This window comes from Phalacrocorax carbo, chromosome 6 (assembly GCF_963921805.1).
Source record: "Phalacrocorax carbo chromosome 6, bPhaCar2.1, whole genome shotgun sequence".
Lineage (NCBI taxonomy): Eukaryota > Metazoa > Chordata > Aves > Suliformes > Phalacrocoracidae > Phalacrocorax > Phalacrocorax carbo.
Genome location: NC_087518.1, coordinates 2,616,072 through 2,641,124, shown reverse-complemented (window position 1 = coordinate 2,641,124; position 25,053 = coordinate 2,616,072). Strand labels below are relative to the sequence as shown.

The 25,053-nt window shown below is 43.7% G+C and overlaps 1 protein-coding gene and 1 long non-coding RNA gene across 2 annotated transcripts in view; both read right to left on the bottom strand.

Moving 5' to 3' along the window:
* SUMF1 (sulfatase modifying factor 1) overlaps positions 1-25,053 on the bottom strand; it is a 37,986-nt gene that overhangs the window by 6,494 nt on the left and 6,439 nt on the right. The window contains exons 3-7 of the mRNA XM_064453429.1: positions 23,977-24,051; positions 11,798-11,880; positions 9,448-9,570; positions 8,668-8,782; positions 7,595-7,708 (exon numbers count right to left, since the gene is read on the bottom strand). Coding sequence (XP_064309499.1) covers positions 7,595-7,708; positions 8,668-8,782; positions 9,448-9,570; positions 11,798-11,880; positions 23,977-24,051 — 510 coding nt within the window. The remainder of the gene's footprint in view (positions 1-7,594; positions 7,709-8,667; positions 8,783-9,447; positions 9,571-11,797; positions 11,881-23,976; positions 24,052-25,053) is intronic.
* On the bottom strand, positions 1,879-7,586 carry LOC135313790 (uncharacterized). Its single transcript, XR_010373285.1, has 2 exons — positions 6,478-7,586; positions 1,879-5,960 (listed from the first exon to the last, which is right to left on the bottom strand). It is a non-coding gene; the product is annotated as an uncharacterized LOC135313790 (long non-coding RNA).

Genomic DNA, 25,053 nt, shown 5'->3' with positions numbered 1-25,053 from the left:
TACGGCACTGAAACGCTGAACTGCCTGCGAATATCTGATATAGAATTCTCCAATAATCTAGCCCATTACAAAGTGTTATCCTTTTGATCGATAATTCTTTCAAATCACTGAAGGTAAAGAGTCTATCGTAAAACAACTGCCAAAGTTCTTGCAAAAGCAGAAAATCACTAGACATTAGTTGGAGAAACAAATCACTGCCTGGTTGACAACTGTCCTACGGGCTACGACTAATTCTCTTGCTGTTGATATTTCCCTGTCTTGCTCTGCAGTTTACAAAAGTAAAAGATAAAAGGAAGCTGGGATAACCAGATTCCCCTGAAGTTGTATCCACCTACTTACATCCGAACGACATCAAGTGTGAAGTAACTCTATGCAAGAGACCAACCAGATCAATACCCATCTCAGCTCGTGACCGCGCTCAAATTAAGAGAGGTTAAAATAGAGCCACAGATACTCAAAGTTAGGGCACAGTGAATCCAGTTCACTGAATTCAGGTGGTGTTGGAATCAAGCATTGCATTTCCTCTCCCTCATGGTTTGCTTTTGCATCCTGAGCAAGCCCCCCACTTAGTGCTAGAGACTGAGGATTTCACAGTCCCCCAGTCCCCGCAGCAGCCAAGGGCCATATTTGCACCCCTTTACTCCAGGAGCCCTTTACTACAGCTCCCAGTAAGTTCACAGCTCAGCCACTGTGCTAAAGCTCCGCACACAGCTGTCCTTCCCCTGTATGCCCAATGTTTTATGTTAGATTCCTTTCTCTACCTTGCTGAAGAAACCTCAAACCTGTCACATGCAGGAAGGAGCCAGCTGGACTCTATTTTCTTTGCATATGAAGTTGAATGATTTTGTCCAGGTAGGTAGAAGGGTGCTGCAGCTCCTTGGTCTGCCTGCAGCATCAACTACCTCCGTTATCCAAAAGAGAGACCCTTCATCTCAGTTTGGAGCTGGGAATGGGAGAAGCCAAGTCCCTATAGACAAGCTGGAACAAGAAATTCAATTTCTCAAAAGGTGGTAAAAGCTAGAGGTCCTCACCAGCGACACCCTGCTTCTGGCGCCGTACACAGGAGTTCCGTACGTGCCCTTTTCTCCAGGCGGTCTTTCTCCTACCCCCATCACTTGCTTCACCTTCCTCTTGTTTTACAAAGAACATCAGCAGCCCTAGCAGACTTAGAAACGTCAACTCATTCCTGCCTGAGCACTGGCTGCTTAGAGAGTGTTGGAAAAGACCCCAACCAAACCCCGAAGTCCACTGCTTTGTCTCCGACAGAACGACACAGGCAGGAGGTGTGCCAGCCTCTACAGCCAAGATGCCCCAGTCAGTAGCTTTTCTAGAATAACGCATGCGTTTAACACACTTGGTACAGCAAGAGTGTACAAACATTATCTACCTTTGGCCATACAACGTTACAGCTCGATATCGTGTATTTCTTATAACTAAAAAAAGGAGGAAGCCTGCAACGTTAGTATTTGCTTACGCTTGTATCTTCCTCATAGATAAAGGAAACCTGCTTTGACTGTGCTTGCCCATAATAAAAACTAATCAGAGCACGGCAATTAAGGTCGCATTCGATTAAAACAAGCGAGTCTTTGTTCCATCAGACAATGTTGTTCTACGCTATTATCGGGAGAAGCGCACCGCCTGGTACTGAAGTGGAAGGACGTGTGCTGCCCACACGTAACGAGCCAGAGCTGTCCAGACTTTGATCCCAGATTTAAAGAACAGAATTTACCTGTACATTAGCAAGTTTATTCTGTAGTATAACGTTGTAACAGACATAGTCTGATTGTATAATTATATGTGCTAGTGCATTCAATTACCAAAGCTTGTAAACAGGATTAGAGAGTTATTAAAATATATCATTGAGCTTTTTTTAAAAAAAAAAAAAAAGAGAAGAATGAGTAAGAAAGTTGTATTTCTTTCACTGCATCAAACAAATGCTTTCATATCATAATTTCAGCCTTGAGAAAAGGAGGCTCAGAGGGGATCTCATCCCCATGTACCAGCACTTAAGGGGTAGCTACACAGAAGATGGAGACTCCCTTTTTACACGGAGCCCCGTGGAGAGAACAAGGGGGATGGACACAAGTTGCCCTTGGGGAGATTCCGATTGGGCACCAGAGGGAAATATTTCACAGTGAGGACAGTCACCACGGGAATAATCTCCCCAGGGAAGGGGTTGGCTCGGCCACGTTGGGCACCTTCAAGAGTCACCTGGACAGGGTGCTGGGCCATCTTGTCTAGGCTGGGCTCTTCCTAGAAAGGTTGGACCAGATGATCCCCAAGGTCCCTTCCAGCCTGGGATTCTGGGACTCTGTGATAATTCTCTATGCACAGTCAGCTACACGGCCACTCTGTTCTGAGCTAAAATCAGTTTTCAGACAGAGAACTGCTGGTTATAAGAAACCATGCTCCGTATACAAAACGCCCCGAGCCAGAAGTCACCACACATAAAACAGCCCCATAAAGGGGTTGTGGTTTGAGTGTCTCGCACACACTTGGCTGCCGTCTGCCAAGTGATCATTTGCATTTTTCAAACAAACAAACAAAAACCCAACCCTGGTGCTTCCTGGCCTTTCCCTTGTGCACCAAACCGTAGCTGCAAGACGTACTAAAGAAAGTTTTTGTGAGTTTGTCTTCAACCATGGATTTATTTTCCACTCTTGAGGAAAAAAAAAAGAGCCCAGAAGCACTTATTTCTGACAACAGCAGTGCTCTGGCTTTTCACCCATGCCGATACTGGAGGAGTTGAAGTATCAGTTTTATGTTTTCTCAAGTGGATTTTATAATTCCCTCCAAACTGAGTTTGACCACACAAAACCCACTTCACCTACACGATTAAGAGATGCTGCAAGACTGTCTCTGCGCTGCTGCGTGGCCCCATTCTGGGCAACTCCAAGATGCGTTCAAGCACAAGCAAAAGGAGAAGAGCAGCAAGACAGCTAGCTCCTCGGTCTCCTGGCACTCACTCAAGTAACGAATCCCATCATAAAGTATCCCCAGAATGCACAACGTGTGCTGGAAAACAGCCACGGTAGGGAACAGCCGGGCACCCTAAATCTGAATGCACGACAGAGCTCTCCTTATAAAGGCTTCCAGTGGTCGGTGAAGACAGACTACAGACAAGGACTACGCTGGGAGGCGAGGGGAAGCTGGAAGAACAGGTCACAACTGAGAGACGCTATTCCACTTGAAAGTCAGAAAATTTCAAAGTTATTTCCATTTCCATGCATACAAGTTTTCCGCAGAGAGCTATTTTAGATCTGGCTTATTCTGGTTTGTTCGGGATTCCTGATCTACGAGACTTCCCCTGGACTGTCCTGCTGCACTTAGCGGATGTGACTGGCTTGGGTGCTTCCCATTTTTTTCCTGGGAGAGTAACAAGCCCATTATATCACTCGAAATCGAGCGACCGTTCACTGTGTTCCAGGTGACAAGTGAGATCATTCACTACATACGATTTATTACTTAAAACCCCTCCAAATATAATATTGTTTATTTGCTTTCACAGCCAGTCTAAGTACAGCACAGCGATCTCCACTGACCCTGTACGCTCGTAAAACAGGGAGACTTTCATTTGCTTAAGTTGAAAATGAACAGACACATTTGCAGCTCACTACATAAGCTGATGAGAAGTAGAATTCAAAATAAAAGCTACCTGCTCCTTATGTTTTGAACAATCCTCTGCTGCTATACAAAAGTGTCTGGACTAGAATAGTTGAAGAGGCTTTTAGTTGTGGAAGTGTCTAATTAAATTCTTAAAGGTCTGTACAAACAGATCCCCAGTCACACTAACCCTCTGCTCTTGACACTTACATCCGTAACGCATTTGTGATGCCTTTCAGTGCCACTAACTTGAAAGTTCTGGCTGCACCCCCAAACCCCCACTATTGCTGATCGTGTCCGGTGTTCCTGGCACCTCATAGCTTATCGCCCCAAGGACGCAGTACCAAGCTCTGCGGTCTATGCACTTCGTGAGGTGCACAAAAATCTTTCAAGTTTGTTTATTTGGCTGCAATACGTACCTGCACAGGTCCTATACCTGGCAGAGAAGAGGAAGGACATTGTTTGTTCCACTGTTAGAGCATCATTTAAATCTAATCTCTTCAAAAGAAGCAAACAACTTACAAAGCACTTTCAGGTGTCCCAGTTTATTTTTGCTCTTGGTAATTATTTGTGAATGCAAACCCATCAGTTACGGGGGAGGGGGGAAGAATCTGTGTGCAAACTTCCACCCATTCCTTGTAACCAGCCCACAGCATACCCCAAATCTCTCCTGCAGCAGAAAACTGCTTTGAACATTTCAGGTGTTAAACTAAATATGTTAAAAAACTTTCACTAAGCTCTGACCCTCTAGAAGAATTCTAGTCTTTTAGGCAGAAAGAACACGTCCTATATATAGGTTACGCTGACTTGTACTCTGGAGAGGCTTAAGAGATTGGCTCTGAGAGATATGGTGCTAATCATTTTTAATGTCTCAGAAGATACTGCAGCCTGGCTATTTTGGGACACCTTTTCACATTATGAGATTCAGTTTCCTTATCCATTTAATCAGAAAACCCTTTGGAATTCACTTTGAAGTGCTCTGCCTCAGACACTAGATTCTGACCATTAGTTTCCAACCGGAGAAAAATCTAAAGGCACCACTGTTAACACTTAATTTTAAAAAACTTTTGCAGATGCTTCAGGAAGTGTTTGTGGTGAATTCAAAACCCTAAACTTACGTGGCTACAAGTTTACTTAACAGAGAGCAAAAGTCACACGACACTCCTTCCTCACCATGACCTTAATTCAACACCGAAGCACTGCTGCATCGACACTATGAACACAGAAGCATCTCATTTCAGTAAGTCGTTCTAGTGAAGGTGCCCCGCTACAATGATTCACAAAAAGGAATTTTCCCCAAGCATCATACCACAGCAGCTGTAGTTCAGCAACACACATGACCTACCTAGCTGGATTTCGTGCAACTTGGACAAGTTGGGAAGGCTGACACAGGCAGAGAAATCTTTCTTTATAAAACAAAATAAGATGAAGTTAACTAGCACCAGTGGCAGGGAATGGATTAGCTGAAAGCTACAGTTTGAATGAAGACTCCCAGAGGTTCTTTCCATTATTACCACAGCAACTCCCATATAAATTAGGCGTTTCATGCCTTTCACCTACAAAAGCCAGTCATCTTACATGTAAAAAGCTCTGAGACTTTTCCAGTGACGACACAGAGCCTTTAAGAGATCTATGTTTAAACAAATAATGCAGGTTGCCTTATGCTAACCTACAGATAAAACCAAACCAAAAACTCTGGAACATATCTAGGTGCAATAGACCTGAGCTCTGTGACTTAAGTTCCACACATACACAGCATCAAAACTGTTCTTATTCTCCAGATTCAGCCTAGCTGCTGTTTTTGCTTCCCTGTGTTGGCACTTCTTGCTAGGCAAGACGCCTTCCAGAGCGCTGTCCCGAGAGGCCACCCTAGGAACAAGCAGCCCGAGCTGAAGTAGCTGTCAGGCTGAGAAAGGGATGAACGGGAACAGGAGCGGCTGCGACACGCTAAGAACTGCCAGATCCGTGTTCTCGCCCAGGACCAGGGATGCTGTTTGTCTCTGAGCGGGGGCAGGTGAACTAGGGCATGGGGAAAGGACCCTGTGTCAAGGCAGCATACGCAGGTGACGGCGCACCGGTTCTGGGCACTGAGGTGGAGCTTCAGGAGCGAGAGGAGTAAAGCAGAACTTTCCCTGGTACCAACTACGGTGAGTGACCAGAGTCTGGAACAGAAAGCTCAGCCTTGCTCGCTCTCCTCCTCCTACGCCGACGTACCTGACTGCAACCAAACCAGTACTCACCTGCTCCGACATGGGAAAGCTTGCGAGTTTTCCTCTTCTTCGCTTTCACCCAACTTTACGCTCCGCTAGCTACTCAACGCTTCGTCTTTAGAAACGTTGCTCTTAAACTGGGCCTTGCTTCCATTCATAAGGTACAAGAAGATTTTATCCTTAGTTGCACATAAAACACCCACCAGAATGGAAACAGAATTGCAAGGCAGCAGATGTTTCTTTCCTAATCAATCAGTATGCAAACAGGAAAAATATTTCTAAAGAATCCGTGTGAATGCTAAGTTCTATATGAATTTCAGCTGTAGATGTATGCGAGCCATGAGTCAATGCTGGAAAAAGCCAGGTGTGTTTATACATTCAAGAGCCAATTCACACAATACAGCCCTCCGTTACTGCTGAATTACAGAAACTGGCAGAAAAATTTAACTGCTGTGAAATATTCAAATCACATCATATGAATTTGTGCGGTATGTGAGAAAGGTAATAGATGAAGAAACAACACGGCCAAGGTCCCAGTGGAAAAGGAGGTTCTTCAACCATTGCTAGGCCACTAAGGCTGCCTCCAACAAGAGTCAGAGAACAGTCTGTCCTATTTTAAATCAAACAAGGGAAAAAAAGCTACAGTCCCAAGCCCTGGAGTTACCCGAGAAGATGTACGTAGCACCCTGTCCAACAGATAGCTGAAGTCACTAGAGAGAGACCTCTGGTATCTTACAGGGACACAAGTAACTTGGAATCAGCCAGCGTGGCTGGTGTGGGCTCGGAGGCCTGCAGGTGCTCCACCAGCACGATGGAACTGCTAGTGCAGATCTAGAGCAATCTAGACCCCCAGATGAGTCTGATTTCTCTTGCTAGACACATCTTCCTGGAAGAACAGGAAAATGCAACGCACAGAACAGCAAAAAAAAGTTTAGCAGGTTCCTCAAGCTACTTCCAACTGCTGACTTCCCAGAAAGGCCTCCGATTACGTCCAGCACACCAAAGACAGACTACGCACATCAGCAGAGACCACAGCGTGGGGATCCTCAGATCCTGCAGCAACCAGAGCTCCTGCCCATGAGGTTTAATTGGTTTTCTCGTTACAGATAAACTGTGCCTGAACAAAACCAGCTCTGTGAGGGCAGAGCAGTGCCTGTCTCAGATTTAGTCATCCTGAATAAATAAGAGAGGAGGTGTAACACTAGAACTTTAATCTGCTGAGAAATAAGGCCTGAGATCCCCCACATAAAGAGATTACCCTGCAGGACCTCTTTCTCTGCCTGCCACGAAGAAAACCAAATATTAACCCCCTCAAATCCCAGTAAGCTACTTCTCCCAATAAACTTCAGCTTTATTACGTGTTGAGTTTTAAATAAGCTAGTAAAAGCCATAAAGATAACTTGATGGTTTGTTCTATACCTGGGGGAGGGGAGGGGGGAGTCGTGCAGCTTGTAGCAACACAAATGAGCAAAAACCCTTCCTTTTTTCCTGCTTTTTTGTTTTGTTTTGAAAGTATTTCCACTGCCAGTGTGGAAGTATTCAACTGCTAACCAGCTGGAGACCTGTCCAACAAAGAAAAAGAAAAAAAAACTCCACTACAGCACTACGGTTCCAGTGTTGGTGCCTTGTGGTGCGATACTCCCTAAATCACAACAACACAGCCCATCCCGCCCCAGACGCAGCAGAGAGGAGCAAAGAACAGAAGGTTATATGAAACAGCAACCAGATGAGAGCAGCAAGAGGGAATTCTATACGTCCTGTGACACCAGTAAAACACTTACAGGGTTGTGAACTTCATCTGTTGAATGATGAACAGCCCACCAGTCAGATGTCCATTCCCAGGCATTTCCTACAATGTTGTACAAGCCGTATCCGTTGGGAGGAAACGCAGTGACCTATCCAAGACATGGAACACAAGTGCCAGTTCTGTAAACCGCTCAGCGTGAAACAAGGTTTTTAATCCTGAAGACGAGCCTGCTGAAGGTGCCTCGGTCTTTACTAGGGGCTTCTGCCTTCATATCTCAAAAGCAGACACCAAATCAGTAGTGCCGAACTGTAACGCTTTTACATACTCCATTTAAATAAAACGGAACGAAAGAATGGACTATTGTCATCCTCAATGTTCTCAGCACCACGTTTCCACTATGGCACACAGCATCCCCTCATTGTTTTGGAGACTGATTCTCTAAGGAGAGGCCGTGTTGGACCAACAGACGCAGACTGGCACGTAGCAGAGATCTGACCCCCATGCCCACGCTTACAACGTCCAGATTCCCCTTCCCATCGAAGAAAAGCAAGGGTGGCTGTCGACTCACGCATATGCAGACTTCTCTACTGATGAAACTTTTTGGAATTACTTTAACTACCATTTAATAATTCATACACATTCTTGAGTGCCTTTAAAATTCCACTCCATTGTTTGCCATGCTAGGCAGACTCAACCTTTCCAAAAAGGGAAGTTTCATTTCTTTTAAACTATTGCATGATTTTTGGGCGTCGGGAACAACCACCCAACAAATGAGAGTTGAAAAAATTGTAATGATAAAAGTGCAGGCAGAAAGTATTGCAGCATCTGACTACCGACTATGAACTTACTGGAAAGGGGGAGAAGAGGTCAGTTTGAGAGGAACTAAAAGTTAAAGTGAAAGTAATCTTTACTTTTCAACTAGCTTTTAAAAAACATCCCTTGGTGATACTCAAGCCTGCGGTGAAATATACTGTAACTTTAAAAATCTAAAGGTGAAAGAGTACAGGAACAGAAAACAGCCGTGGCTCGTTGTGCTGAACGCAGACCTCAGGTTCGGGAAGACTCAGTTCATTTCCACACGACTAATTCCCTGTGAGACACACTTACAGGCGCGGTTCCTTTGTATCCATCTTCTGCGGTGTTATTAGTTGGGAACACTCCCTGCCAGATATTGGCATAATGTTGCCCTCTTGGCTGAAGCTTGTTGCCCCATGGGAAAAGTCTATGAAATGACATACAGAAGAAGAGTTGTCAAACACTTCTTTCTTTAAATAAATAAATAATGAGGCACACCATGCACCCCCCACCTCCTCCCCACCTTACCCTGGAGAAGTGTTTGTATTCCAGCCCCGTTCGTACCAACACCTAGCAGGTTTTCAGGGAGAACAAGGGTGCAGTATGCAGTCCAGGACACAGGATGGAGACGACATAAATCTGTTATTCACCTCTCCTCCCCCACCTCCCCAGGCCCACAGGCAGCAACAGGCGGGTCCAGTGGCCCGACAGTTGCTGTGCACTGATGCGGTTATTTACTCCTTAAGCTCTTCTGCCATTCTTTCGGCCTCGGCACTAAGGTCCTTCGCTGTGCCTTTCACCTCCTGCAATGGCAGGAGACCTGTGTCTTGGCATTTTGTCACATCTCCCCCTCTCTTGGGCTCTCTGCCTTCTCCTCCCAATACAGAGCTCAGATTACAATACACCATTTCGGTATTCAGGGAAATTCACTCACCTAAAGGAACCTGTTCAGAGTAAGTCAGTGATATTTGCCACAGATGAGCGTGCTACGCAAGAAAAAGACATTGAGGGTAATAAAAACCCACATGACTCTTCCCTATCTTGTAAATACCAGCTTCAAACATTTATCAGGGACACATTTGTGACAGGTACCTATTTTCCAGGCCCCCTCGACAGCTGTATTCCCATTCAGCCTCAGTCGGTAATCGTTTCCCCGCCCATGTGCAGAAAGCCACAGCATCATTCCAGGAGACATGAAGAACTGGATGATCCATTCTGGGGAACAAAATAAATAGGACGAGATCATTGGCAGAACTAGGCAATCTCACAGCTATACAGCACAAGCACTTCATGAAACTCTTAAGAGATGGCCCCAAAGGACTGCGAGGCCGTTCGCAGTTCAGTCACAACTCGACAAGGTATCAGATCAATTTTACAGAAAGAAGCTGTTTAAGGAAAGACGGCCAGCTACCAGGAGATGCTGGATGGGAAATGCAGCCAACAGCAAAAAAGAAGGAAGAGGTAAAAATTAGGTTCTGTTTGTCCAATCATGCTTTTACATACGGCTCTACACAGTTAACAAAGACATTCGGAGCTTGTGCTTTCTCATGGTCTCACCTCAGAAACCTGCTGCACCCAGGAGCCAGTGACAAACTATCGATACACTGGCTCCTGCGGAAACGTAGGTGCTCAGAGACCCCAAGGAAGACACCAAAAGCCTGCTGCATTACTACGCCTTGCTAGGCTAGTTTTACAGTATCTTAACAAGAAGCCAAGATTCTCAATAGGGAAAATTTACACTGCAATTTAATGGCGAATGTTCTTCACTTCCCTGCAGGTTCTTCCTCAGCTCTCAGTTGTGGGTTTCTGAGGGAGAGATGAGATGATAAAGAATCCTTACTCTTAGCAACATCATCTTTTGCAGCTCTCAATCCAGGAAACACTGAACTGCAGAAATTTAACACAAAAGTATTTTTCTTTGGGTGTTTCAAGCAGTCCATAGTTTACAGAAAAGCTCCTATCTTTCCTTTGGGTTTGGTTCCAGGATTGTCCTTACAATTCTGGCCTCTTTTTTCCAGAAAGAGACAGAAGCAATGCCTAGTCATTGGAGGATCACAAGGATCACCCCCATCCAAGCCTGTAATAGACCAAGATACTTCCAGAGCTGAGGGTACCAGTCTGGAAGACTGATACAGAGGACTTCCTATTAACTTGCCTTTCCTGCCTCATTTAACAAGCCAGCACGTGCCTGTCGGTCCATTAGACTACTTTCACAGGGCAAGTTCACCAGCAGTTGTGCTAGGCTAGTTTTGCACCAGACTTCTAGAAGACTAGGCTTACATGGCTGGTTTCCAACTCTTATCTGCTGACTGTGACCTAAATTTCTCTGCCTCCCCCTAACAACGCCTCTTGATAGTATCTCTATTTTTGCCTCAGATAATTCTTTCGTCGCCCTTGAAGAACAGACAACGGACTTGTTACTAAGCAGTTCAGCCATCAGATGATGTTACACTAACATAGCCCTGTCCTTAGAGGACTCAAAAACATGACAGAATATACTAGATCTAGGCTAAAGAGTCTGGTTTTATTTCAAACAGCAGTTTTGAAACTTCAACTAGTTGATTCAGGCAGCTAGTGCCAACTTCGCTGACACCTGCCTAGCAAGAGAAAGAGTTGCAATATAAGAGGTCCCAAACGAAGACCATCACACCAAGGAAGCACACAGTAAGATACATAACTAAACAATGACTTTCAACACGTGCAACCCAGGGCTAGTTCTGCAGTATCCATAAAAAGCACCTGAGAATAACGAAGCCTTTCGATTTCCTAGGCATAAAATTCATTCCACTTCTGAACTGAAAGAGATCGTATAAAGACATGGATCAGCAAGTTTCAGGGTTCGTGCTAGCAAAGCATGGCACTAACTATCGGCTAAGGAAAAATATGGTCTCCCAAAGCATTTAGAGCTTCTAGATAAAGTCACAACCGATTTTCCACAATAACCAGCCTACAGAGTCAGAACACATGAAAAAAAGCACAAAACTCTTCAGTCATCTGCTGCCAGAGAGAGGCCTCCAAATCCCGGACAGAGGACACACTACCTGGACTCCCAGAGTACACACGCAGCTAGTATTTGGTCTTCCTCTCAAAACCAGATCTGCACTGAATGCTCTGAAGTTGCTGGTCCTCTAGAGATCTACCCTGTTTTGCTGCTATACATGAACGCAAACAGAAAACACACCAAAGCACATTTCAGTATAGTCTCTTTTCCCTTGGGTGGAAAGCGCTTATAGGCCTTTTTGAAATACCGCTATGCCACTGACCATACGACTGCTGAACATTGCACGCAGCACACTAGGAGACGTGAACATAGCCACAGGAGCAGCAGCAGCCAGCAGGTCACTAATGAAAAACTCTTTCTTGCACCTCCATTCCTGGTGCAACTTTACAGGCGTATTTACAAGCGTTGTGCATTATAACGGAATGGCTCTTTATGGCTCACCTGTTGGAGATCTTCGAGTCAGGACCCTCGGGGTGCTTCCAGTTGGCTCCCTTCACAGGCAACCACCAGGGAGCAGCTGCAACCTGAGAAAGGGACAAGAATGGCCAGGAAAGATGACTTAAATTCCCAGCTAAAGGCAATTGTCAAAACCACCATGTGACGACAGGCTACAAAGCTTTCACTCGCAGCCATGGCTCTGCCTGCAGGCAACTGATCTTTTACTCTGCCTAACCAAGATGATCATCTGATCCACGTTACAATACTGCTGGCCAGGGAACAGCCCAAAATATGGAAGAGCACAAAGAAAATACCACCCAAAACAAGAGAGGGAGACCGAATCCTGAGCATACTTCTCTGAAGTCCTGCCCTCTGGCTGTCTCTCCTTCCCTTCTACGTTTTCTCACCCGCACGTCTGCTACAAGGCACAGCTTACTCTCTGTGAAGGCACAGCCGTCAGCACACTACGTGTGGTGGATCAGACTGTCCTCTCAAATTCTCATTTATAGTTCTTCACCTCAGAAAACACATGCGAAGAACATTCAGATGGTAATGGATGGAAGAGGTCACCTGGAACATTACAGTTTTACTCGATTCTTTTATACCCGTATGCCCACAGTACAGTTAAACCAGCTCACCTCCTGCCTGACTTCAGTCTGACACATTCTGCAGAGACGATAAAGAAAAAGACAGTTTTGCTTAAAGAGAATTTTCATCCCAATTATTTACTCCCTAGACTCACTGTTTTGGAATAACTAAAACAAAACCCTGATGACATCCTTTAGCTAGGGTCAAAACACGCATCTTAAAACACATTTGCTTTCCAGTTAATTAACTCCATAAGCTGATATTAAATTATTTGCTGTCAGCTTCCAGAAGGTGGAGACAGAAGAGCCACACAAGCTAAGTGAAGCCTTTCTTTTTTTCCCCCCCCAAGTCGGTTTGCTGAGCAACATCAAGCAGACAAAATGCCCCGTAACAGTGCAGTTGTCGACTCCTTCTCTCTAACCACAAGTCTCAAGTTTGGTTCTGCAATGCCAAGGAATGATTCCTGGAATATATTCATTAAGGATTTCTTCTATTAAGATTACTCCAAAGCTGAGAAGGTCAGTGCACAGCACGTTGGACTATTCTATTCTGATTCACATTCACTTAGAAATACTTAATAATGGGTCCTTTCAGAAAATCGACGCAAAAAAAGAACACTTGTGCTAACCATCAATAGCGGTTTTATTCCAGCAGCTGGAGTGCTTGCTTCCAAAATACTCCTATTACAGAGGTGATTTCCGTAATGACAAAAAAAAAAATAAAAGTAAATAAGCCTCTGATGCTTTAGGGGTTAAACAATCTACCGGCTGGTTAGCCCTAGACCTGGGAGCTCCAGATGCTACTCTAATACTGGCCTTGAGAAGAGCCTTCAGCAGCCTCTGCCCTCTCTACTCTCAGCTTTCCCTGCTCTAGAGATGGCAAAGGGAAGAAGTAGAATATTTATTTCTCTTCATCAGGCTGCTAAACCAACTTTGTGAAGTACTCTGCACACAGGTAGGAATCGTGCCAAGAGTGTTATCCTTGAACTCACCAAATCCTTCAGTGGAAAGTCCAAAAGTAAAAAAAAACAAAATCACTGAAAGCTGGTAGTCGGGAGACAGAGGTCAGAGGGTCAAACAACTTTACAGCAACTTTTAGGAGGTGCAGCTAAGCTGCTGCGCCCTTCAGCAGTGATGAGCATTTAACAGGTAATTACATGTGTGTGAAAGAAAATTATCTATGACAAACATAAGTTGTTAAGAAAAACCCCGGTCCAAACTACACATCATATCCCTCATGTGAACGTTTCAGTAGGGAAATCAACTGTAGTGCCTAGAAATAGAAGCGCTGCTAACACACAAAGACATATTATTTTTAAAGCATCTGATCAATCTATGCTCTAACAGCTCCCATGACACTGTTTCACTCTTCTCCCATCATCACATACAGATTTTGCCTACAGCATACATCTGGGTACCTTACCTGAAAGCTCATTGTAAATCAATAGCTATCCTGGACTAAAACTGCAGAGTTGCTAGCTTAAGCTCAGCTGAAGAAGAGCCCACAGCTCTCTGCGAGCTCTAGGAACGCTGGGATCCCTAACCGCGCTGCAGGACTCCTCCAGGCTGGGAAGCATCTACAGGTGGGTTTCTGATGCTCTCTCTTCCCAAGCGAGTGAAAAGACTACATCAGTGTTAAACACCAAAGAAACAAAAGATGCTCTCAGCAGCTGGCTGTTGACTGTTCTGTCATGTCATACTTATCACGACGGAGATGTTCTGTCCGTGCGCTCTCCATCTAAATGGGACCCTTCAGGCATCCTGCTAAAGTAATGACATTCCGTAAAGATCCTGTTTTATGACCTGCCTTGCATGACAAGCACATAAACCGACATGAACCACATAATTCTGGCTCAGTATCTAACAAAGCCAACAATATCCTCCCCACAATCAGAGCATCTACCCTCTTCAAAAAAAGCATGAGAAGTATTTGATCTCTTACTAGAAACTACAGCTCTGTTACCGAGGATTCAAACCCAAAGATGGGATCTTCTCTCAGGGAGATACTCAGCTCAACGCTCACAGCACTAAAGCTTCAGAATGACCAAGCTGCTAAACACATACTACAGTCAATAGGCTTAAAACTAGTCTGGTTTAACCAATTCCTTGTATATTTTGAGCTCTAACCTTTAGCCTATACTCTAGTCAGGACAGAAATCCAAAGTGAGAATTCTACAGCTCTTTAAGGAAAGTAAGAGAGCTGCAGTACTATTTGCTAAAGGTTCTCTGTGAATCTGAAAGATCATGAGTAAGACCTCATTGTGGTAGTTGTAAGCACAACACATTTTTGTAAATTAAACGGCTGGGTTTTGGACAAAAAAATCTCTGCAGGAGACTGCAAAGACTTACGCTTTAGAAGACTTGAATTTTGGAAAACATTTTTGTTATGTGAAAGAAAAAGCAGATGCTTTCAATCAAAATGGTTTATTTTAAACCAAGAAAAATATAATCTCTCCGCACGAGAGCACTACGTGCGCATGTCTTCTGTTTCTGGCTCTGCTGAACACCAAATGGCTGCCAGTCTTTGCAGAACACCCAGATCTTTAGAGAAGTTACACATACAGTACTAGGACAGTGACAACAGTGATAGACTACGTACAGCCTTCAATAATTAATTGGAAACTAATCTAAGTCAGCCACTGACTCCAGTGAACACACACCAACATGCCCCTTCCAAAAGGAAGCCACGTACCTGAAATTTACAGTCCTTTCTAAAAACTTCTCCAAAGTCTTTAAAGCTTTTAATTGCTCTAAATCTAATTAGTAGAAGAGCTAATTAGACAGAGATATTACAACATCACAGTTAATACAGCAAAGCCCTCCCTTGCCACTAATGAGCTTAGTTACTTTCATAACGCTTCGCGTTCCCATGCTTTGCTCCGAATCGTGTGCTCTGTAGACTGGCAACAGATTCGCTCTGTAAACATAGCAGCACATGCCGCTGAACAGGTCTTGAAGAGACACTGAATTAGAGGGCAGTGTCTCCTTCATTTTGGTGCCTACTTCACTTTACAGCATAGCCTATCGCTTGTAACAGAAGGGGTTAAACATAACTGCTCTGCAAACGTTACACAACTGCCTCGATATATAAGGAAACACAGGTCTCGGAGCAGCGCACATTTCGGAGGCAGAGAAGCTCTGTGCTTGTTTTGCTCTGATCCAGCTGAAAACTTGGATTATCCAGCGCTCTGCTCCAGGATTAAAGTTTGAGAAATCACCGTTCTGCTTATCACAGACTCATAGTGCTGTCAAGAAAAGAGAACATGATACAATAATACTGGGAAGATACACTAACAGTTAACTCCGACCTACAAGTTTTCCAGTCAAATGAAGCTATTTGCAGAACTGAAGCCTATACTCCCACCATCAGCTTGCATAAAATTCAAAGTTTTAAGTATTCAATTTTCTTTTTGAAGTAGGCTGGGATATCCTAACTTTAATTGCTCCATTAACTGGTGATTTCAAGATTTTTAGACTACTTGACAATTATTTTGAAGAAAATTCCTCCTTAAATATACATAGGAAAAATGAAAGGGAGGAACATCAGGAAAGTCAGTGTCGTCATCAGCATTACACCCTTACTGGCACTGCAAAAGCAGTAGGGGAAATACCCTTAAAAACACATGCACACACAAAAACCACCCCAAAACCCAGCCAATAACCATGAACACATTCTATCAAGCTTGCATCTAACGTGGCACTGGCCATGTTGGATAAAAACAACCCTCCACTTTAGCTCCAAATTTTAAATTCAAATCACATTCACGTATTAGAAGAATTACCAAAAATAAACTCAACTGAGTAGCTAATCTTGGCTCTAATTCCATTTCTAACATGCAGCAAGTCACTTGAAATAACAAAGCTGTAGATTTTAACCCATAAGGTCAGGCCCATAAGATGAAAAATTCGTGCTGTTGCCCAGACATGTAACGCCAAACATCTTTCTGTGATAAAATAGCATTATAATGCGCCGCACAATATATTAAGGCCTGCATACGCTAGGTCAAGATAACTTTTGCTTCTTCCAGATGTTTATTGCAGAGTAAGAACTTCAGCAATTTAGGAATCAACTATCTGAAAAGAGATTTTCTGAGAGAAAAGTAGTCTAAGTCTGGGAAAAGCTTCACAAACCCTTTATTAAGCGGTGGGTTCTTAAGGAAAGACACGCACCCTCCCGTTTCAGAAGCTGACTTAACAGGTTACCATTGGTTTGAATCAGACCGTATTAAGCACTGTACATCTTTAATTTGCAAAAGCAACCTCTTGGCTGCAAACGCAGCGTGTGCCCAGGCTGGAAGCCGGTTATGAAGCTTTAGCTCTGGGAAATACACCCAGTTGTCTGGACACCCTCATCACTAGCATTGGTAGGATGGGAGAAAACATTAGTTATTCAGTCAAGAGCGTAATTTTTGGATGAGGTTTTATTCTATCCATGTAAGGCAGATACACATAAATCTCTGTCAATTTTTCCTCCTCTAAGCTACATCCTAAACCCTGCAGAGCTGATTAATGAGCTAGTGAAGAAAGAGGCAGACAGAAAACAGAACATTTTTAGTAGGGCAGGGGGTTTAAGAACTAAAAATTATTACCGTGCAACAGATAAGCCACTGCCTTTTCCCCTCAGAAACCACACAGCAATCACATTAGGTGGAATCCTGGTCACAAGTAGCTTTACATCTATTTTTCTAGGGAGCATTAGCACACCTTCCCAACAGCCTCAAAAACCTCTTCCCTCGCTAAGGTTCAGGGCAGGGATCTCTCTCCCACCTTCCAGGCGCAGCTCCCGAGCTCGTATCGCTACAGCTCCTCCTTGCCACCGCGCTGCCAGGGAACAGGTAGCGTCGGCCACGCCGGCCTGCGGGAGCGGAGCGCGGGTGGGAACAGCTCGGCGGAGCCCCGGGGCCGCAGCCCCAGCCACCAGCGGCCGCCGCCTTGGCGCAGCTCCCCGCCGACGCGCGCCGTTTCGGCTGCCTGTCGCCACCGCCTTCGGGAAGTCCTGCTCTAGCTCAGAGGGGGGGGGAAAATCAGCGGAGGACGGAGCTGAGCCCCGCTCCGCTTCAGCTTTGCGGTCAGATTCAGAACTTATCATACCACGAGGGGCAGTTTGAAAGAAGCCAGAGGCCCGCAGTGCTCCCACTTGATTTTAAAGCCGTTTCCCCACACGCAAGGAGAAGCCCTTGGGCAGACGCGGGCTCCCCGTTCACCGTGGCCAGCCTGCAGCTCTGCTTTTCCTTTTCATCGGGGCACCGAACGCGGCACATCTATCTCCATGCAGTACATCATCTCTATAGCAACGGGCTCGTGTTTAAGTTGAAACAGCTGTAACTGAGACAGGGAGACGTTGCAATGTAAATAGTGTGGAAGTGAACAGCGTTTCAAGGCTCAAGACAAAGAATAGATCTCTCGGAGCCAGATATCAAGGTTGTCATAGTAGCTGCACAAGGGAGACGTGATCTACAAATGCAGCTATAATTCGTATTTGTACTTGGAAATGCTCTGCAGAGAAGAACAAACTTTCTATAATTATGTACATAAACCGAACTGAAACACGATTGTCAAACTCTCCACCAAATCAGTAATTAAGCACACTGAAACAGCTCAGTAGACAGTTGAGCGTTTGTTCCAGAAGATAACTAACACCTGATGTTGCCAGCTTCTGCAGTGCTGCTGCAAGTCCCATGCTATTTATTATATCAAACTCCCAGCTCCCCAAAAGCCCTAATTACAGAAGAATCTATCTGCATTCTTATTTTCTAAGGTTTCCAGCCTCCCTCATTAGCCCAGAAATGAAAGCAATAAGGGGCTTTGTTCAGTATTGAATATCGATATTGTTTGCCTTAAGTCCCAATATTTTAAGGTAGCTTGAAATTGCAATACTGAGAAAAAAAAAAGGTAGCAGCTTTATAGAATGAGAATAAATACATTTTAAGTCATCAGTTAGGGAAAGGATTTCAGACTTAATTGGAAACTAGCACTTCACTTTTACAAAGGGATCTTTTCCTTTGCATAAGGAAAGGTCATTGAATCTCCTTCAAACAGTATAATACTTCACAGCTATGTCAGTCCTCCAAGAAAAATAACCAAAAATATTTGATGCTAAAACCCACTAAGATTCATTAAGTGCAAGTTTTGGAATGCAAAGAAGCTTCTTTTGAGGAACTGATATTCCTGGTGAGTTCCATCTCTGGAAGGCTATTTTTCAGCCAACACCTAAACCTGCACTCAAGCTAGTCATTTTTTCCAATTACCAAGTGAATATGAGCTTTAAGAAAATGAGGTGTGCACAGATATATCTACAGCCTCAGGCAGCAGCAAAGCCCCGCTTTAAAGTTGTAGGTTAACTCATAAATATGGACTAATGTTACTGGTAATTCCCAGTGAGAGATGTTTCCTGCACTTCATTCTTTATCCCAATAGTGGGAGTACGGCGTAAGAAGATAGAGATTAACAGTTCAATGGCATCTTCCCAACTCATTATAGGGGATATCAGAAGCATTGGGGTCTGCGAGAAATAGACTCACCAATCTCTTCCTTTGAGTTCAGTTTCCTTTCTGAAAGGCCTCTGAAAGAGCAAAAGCCAAGCACGGCTGAGGAGAAATTTACCCTTAAAATAGCAATAAGTGTATTGGTCAACTTCTGCTTATGCATGCTATGTATGTTGACGTTTTAACAGTAACAGACAATCTACACAATAACCTACCTGCTTCCCCCCAAGCCACAGATAAGCAAGTTATTACTGCATGCTGTCAGAAGTGGCATTCTCCATAGAAACTGCTGCCAACACCAGCACTGCTACCCTACCTGCAAACATTGCTCGTTTCATCGTTAATTTGAAATACTCATTTGAAATGCATAATGTTGTCATTGTTTTTAGAATAGGACTATGCCCTTGGAGAGTTACAGGCTAGAAGCAATGCCGTAAGTAGGTAAATTGCACAACTCAAGACCACTGCAGAGGCTTCCATACAAACCGGGATAAAAGTAGCATCCACTAGTTCTAGATTGACCAGAACTCCGTAATACTATTTGCTCAAGTCTGCCAGTGAACTGATTTCATTGCATTCTCAGACCAAAAATTCAATACAGGTTTGTACGCTTTCGGTCTCTTCATTGCACAATTTACCCAGCCTAGAAGCAAAAATTAATTTTTCTATCTTCCACAAGCCAAGAAGAAAAATGTTCCCAGTATTCTCCAGCGAGCAAACCTGACTTACGCTGTACTCCACTCTTGGTAAGTGCTATCCTGTTTACCCTTTTCATGGTAGCTGCAGAGCAAGCGAAACTCTTGCAGTGCTTCGCAAGCTCTCAAAACCCCTCACTAGCAAGCATGCCTCAGCACCTTTTCATTTCGCAGGCCCAATCCCCATGCTTTTTGCTCTAGGATACATGAAACCACCATATAAATGGCATTTTACAACGCCATGGAATAGCAGCACTGGGCATGCATTTCCCCCCCTCTACTTCCTCCTTAACTTAGTCATGGAGACAAGAGCAGAAACACAGTTTCATCATAAAATAAGAATAGGAAAATCTCTAAATTTTGAGCTTTTTCCATTTCCCCAAGTTCTTTCAAAAGAAAGGACGAAAAGAAAAGGAAAGAAAGGAAAGAAAAAAAACCCAGCCAATATTCGTGTGCCAAGCTAATCGCAATTTGAAGCTGTTTTATCTATGAGATCTAAACCAAAGGCCAAGCACCCAAGGAAGGCCGTAACTTAGTAGCTGTAACAGATGCAATATCTAGGAGTTGGTTTTAATCTGTAAGTCTGAGAACTGATTTTAATATAAGAAGCTATCAAAACTTGTTAAGGCCACAGAAAACATTTGGGTTTCAGAGGACCTTCTACCCTCACCCTAGAAAATCCTTTTTTATTTGAAAAAGTCCTCGCCAATTCTATCAGTGACACCCCCATCTGCTACAGTGCTACATTTTTGCTCTCTGCCATGTTACCACCGCAAACCCGGAGGCCAAAACTAAAACTCGAGTTCCCAGAAATCCAGAACAATTCAATTATTGGCTGCTACACCCCTTTTTATTGCTTCCCTTCCAGGGCAGGGTTAGGTCCAACCTACATTCCTGTAGCAGCGGCTATCTAGGAGACCACCTCACCTCCAGGAAATGCACACCCAAAGCTCCAACAATTATTCTACGTGCTAAGCTGATGGGCTCCTACATTAGCTTTCAGCAGCCCCACCTCTGTTCTAATTTAGCTGTCTGCTTCCTTTGAGGACCTATGATAAATTTGTCTGGTTTAAGAACTGGAGAAGCCAAAGTGGCCAAATATAGCAAAACCCCGGATACTCTCCAACAGACACATGCACCTCATTATTTATGGGAGCTGTTATATACCCTTTAGTCCACTATCTCCACTCCCACCTTTCCCCAATTCTTTCACTGCGTATGAAATCCTACTTCCAAAATACACATTCCTGTTGCTCTTCCCCTAAATGCACATTTGCATTTAGCACCCCTGTGCTTCAACTGGAGAAAAGCCCTACCAAAACGCATCTGAGCCACTAAGGCAAAGTAAAAATACAGTCTTTTCTCTCATCAATTTGGTGGGGGGTTTCCAGTACCAGTAACACAACGTTTACATCTTATCTCTGTTTTTCATGGCGATAGTTATGATTCGAGAAGGTATATTCCACAAGCTAAAATATTAGTTGACTAAGGTATGCATTGAGAAAAACACCGTAATCTTCCCTCCTGCTGATTGTCACAATCTGCTGATGCAAACCAACTTTATGCAATTTACACTTTTTCTGATTACATTTGAACGGTTACACTGCAGTGGCCAAGTTTTAAAATGTGCTCACTTTTTTTTCCCCTTTTAAGTAATTGAATAGCATTAGATTCCTTTCACCTTTTTTTTTCCCAGCAGACACTAGAAGAATGTGAACATTTTGGCCAACGTAACAAGCAGCTAGCTTTTATTTTCTATTGTTTAATTTAAGCTTGCAGATCCATAGGAAGGATTTGCTTTCACAGAACCCTTTAAGTCCCTGCCCCATAGTTGGGATGCTTCTGCATTTTAGCAATAAGAAGGTTCTCAAGTTGTCTGTAGAAACTTGTTTCGCAAAAGAATGATCTACAGAAAACTGCTACCTCGTTTTTATTAGTTTCAATTAACTGCGATAAGCATGCACAGAATTTGGTGTCTGACTGCGTTGTATTCTAACACCACATCCCCACAGCTGATGCCTCCCTTCCCCGCTACTGGAAGATGCTTGCTTGTTCTAGTCTACAAATGGTGTCGCCACAAAAACCAAAGACCCTCAAAACAACTAAGGTCTGCACAGTGCTCTCGACATTTGTAACCTCTCGCAGATAATGCGGACTACAACAACAAAACGACGCAGTTTTGAGAGGCAGAAGCAGGCACAGGTAAAAATTCTAAGCTGCATCTTCAGACATTAGAGTGCTCCCAGCTCTAGCACTGAGCTGCCTTCTGGCACCTTCTCCTCGCAGACAGAAGTTCCTTGCTGAAAGTTGGATTTCATGGCGTATAGCTGGCGAGGGGGCAGGCAGACAGGAGGAGGAAAAGCAGCTTCTCGTTTCTTTTCACCTCCTCACAATATTACCATGGTTTAGAACATAAGTTTGTCCACAGCATCGGCACAAAGGCGAGAAGCGCCAAGCTACCAGGCAGGCAGTCACTATTCTCCAGATGACTTTACCAAAAGAATTAGTACAATCTTTCTCTGTGCCTATTCCGACAATGCTCTGCATGCCAGTGACTCGCAAAATGACCTAATAATAAATCGTGAAAAACACAGCGAAAGGACAGTCTCCTAAAGTTTACTTTTAATAAATACAGAAAACCTTCGTAAAGAAGCAGCCAAAAAGACCAGTTCGGGCTCCATTCCAGCTCTCTGGCATAATACTTGTTCTGTTAGCATTACAGCCAACACTTTAAAATTTGGCTGACACACCCAGGAAAGTGGCTCCCAACACTCTCTACGTGTTTATACAAATAGCCAAGACTGAGCTTATACCAGCATTCTTAGCGTTTGTTTGTTTTAAAACAGAGCCTAATTTAGGGATTTCTGCGTCACAGAACTAGGGCAGGAAAAAATTTCTCTAATACTGACAGCTGCATTCTCTGTCATGAAGATGGGATGAGCCCATCTGCATTTATTCTACCTTCAGAGAAAAAGGCGTGTTCCTATATAGGTGCAGTTTCACTTAACACTTAATATCTAACTGAACTGTTGTCAAAAGATGCCGTTTCAGGCCTGCTAGTACCTTACCCCTTGTGTACATCTGCTCCCCTGTGTTGATTCAAGCAGCTGTGGAATGAGCCAAGTTTGCTTTGCTGATCCAGAAGGAAATTCACCACAAAAGCAGACATTCCCATCCAGAGTAAATGCGACTTGAAGCCAATCCCACCCCCCCCAAACTGCCACACTACACACATCAGAATGCTTAATTTCTAAGGTCTTTTTAAAGGCATGGGACAAGAGGTCTGTAAATGCAGGGGGTTCACCAGACCTGAGGATAATTCTGATGGGGTGGGACTTCAGGAGGTCATCTTGTCCAAACTTCTGCTCAGAGCAGATAAACTCATCCAGGAGATGACAAGACATAATCTACTTACTATCAGGAGCCATAAAGGTTAAGTGACAGGTTAAGGAGAGGTAAATGAAGGCTGGGAGAGGCTCAGCAACACATTCACAACAGAAAAAGGGAAAGGGGAGGGCAGGGAAGCTTGGCTATCCACCTTTTCTTTTTTTTTTAAGCCAATATTCACTTCCACTCAACAGGAAAACTGGATCAGCTCCAGTTCAATCAGCGCTGCACTTCCCAGGATCACTACATTGCCCTAGCAAGACGAAGGGAACTGAAAAAACAGCAAGGCATACAGGAGCTTCTATAGAGGCGCAGGAAGCACAGTAAATGTAACACTCCTTATTCTGTTGCGAATGGCTTACGGACTCAGGTCTGCTGCAGAAAAGGTGCTTCTTTGGAATGTTTGCCTCTAGTTAACCTCGAAAAAGCACTCATGCAAGCATCGCTGTCATATCAGAAACACAGATTATCCTCATTTTCTTAAACTGGCAGGATCCGGGATTTACCCACTTTGGACATAAGGCTGTTTGCAGAGCGTGCCAGTCACACGTACACACGATCTTGGAGCCAGAAGCGCTCCTGTTCCTTGCCTACACAGCACATCTCTCAGCAGAGCCACTAGTGACATATGAACTCCCAAAGCCATCGCTGTGTTACACGTAATGCAAATAAACAGCCTTCTATCTGCACCACTTACTGCAGTCCTAAATCTCTCTCATTTAGGAGGCAAAAAAAGACAAGAAGGGGTTGATACTAACTTTTGTTAAGCAGGAGCAGATTTTAATTGTTTGGGTGTTTTTTGGGGTTTGTTTCTTTTTTTAAAAAAAAAAAACAAACAACCAGAGAATAGACTGTAAATCTTCCACCCTTGAGAGAGTCTATTATTCTAGACCAAACACTGCTCCATAAACTCCATTTTTGTAAATGGCTTTGGGAACATCATACAATTGGATATTCTGGCCGTAATTGCTAACTCATCTACCCCAGTGACTGCTAAGCAAGTTTTACCCTGCGGCTGTGTTACTCACTGCCTGGTGGATGTCAGCCTTCACTTCTTCACTCAGCATTCCCTCAAACACAAAGGAATCGCCAAATTTCTCTGCCTATAGAAAGAACAAAAGATGCAACAGTATTATCAAAGGTGTGTTATAAAAACGCCACTCACATTTACGCCTGTATTTTATCAAGGATCAGGAAATTCTAATAGTAATTTTGAGTTCTCTTTCAAGGAAGCTATTATGGAACAGAAGAGAAGGCATTTCATCTCTGGATGTCGTTCTTCAAAAGCCACTGGACAGATGGCAGCTCCCAGAGCTTCTGCAAATGTTTTTGCTCTTATTAATTCAAAATGCAGTTCAGATTGTCCCAACTGCTTTAAAATGCTACAGCAAATAATCTAACATTCAAGGGCATATTTCATTTCTCTTTTTTTTCCTTTGGGAAAAATCACAGTCAAAGACTTAAGCCTTGTCACTTACTGCTCCTCCATCGTCACTGGCACCATATTTTAACTTGCTGTTACAACAAGAACAGGAAGGTTAAAATTAACCCAATCATTATACCTAGGCATTATATAAAGCCAAAAGAAACAAAAAATACAAATAATTTCAATGAATCACAGTACATGATCCCAATAGAGGGTTTTTTCCCCCTTGGTAAACTAAGTGAATTGATATACTAGGGAAATCAAACCATGTTATCAGAATTCAACACATTTGCCCTTCTCTATTTCTTCATTTTATTATAGGCATTCAAAGACTGAGAACGATAACCATGAGCTCCTTCTGCACACTCGGAACTCTTCAAGCAGCACAGTTTGACAGAAGGATCCATTCACCACGCAAATTGTGAGAAGTTTTAGCATATCACCATAATCTTCATATATTCAGTTTCAGAAAGAAAAAAAAAAACAAAACAATTTCTCCCACTTGCCCAGTCTTGAAGACAAAGATGCAAACAGATTTGTCAAAGAAGAGAAAAAAATACTTTTTTTTTCTTCTGTCCAGTTAGAAAGACCCAGAGGCAAACAGGCTGATCATGTAAAGGACCCCAGATTTCAGTCTGACAGCCTCCTTCAAGGGCGCTTCCCCCCCCTCCCAAATTTG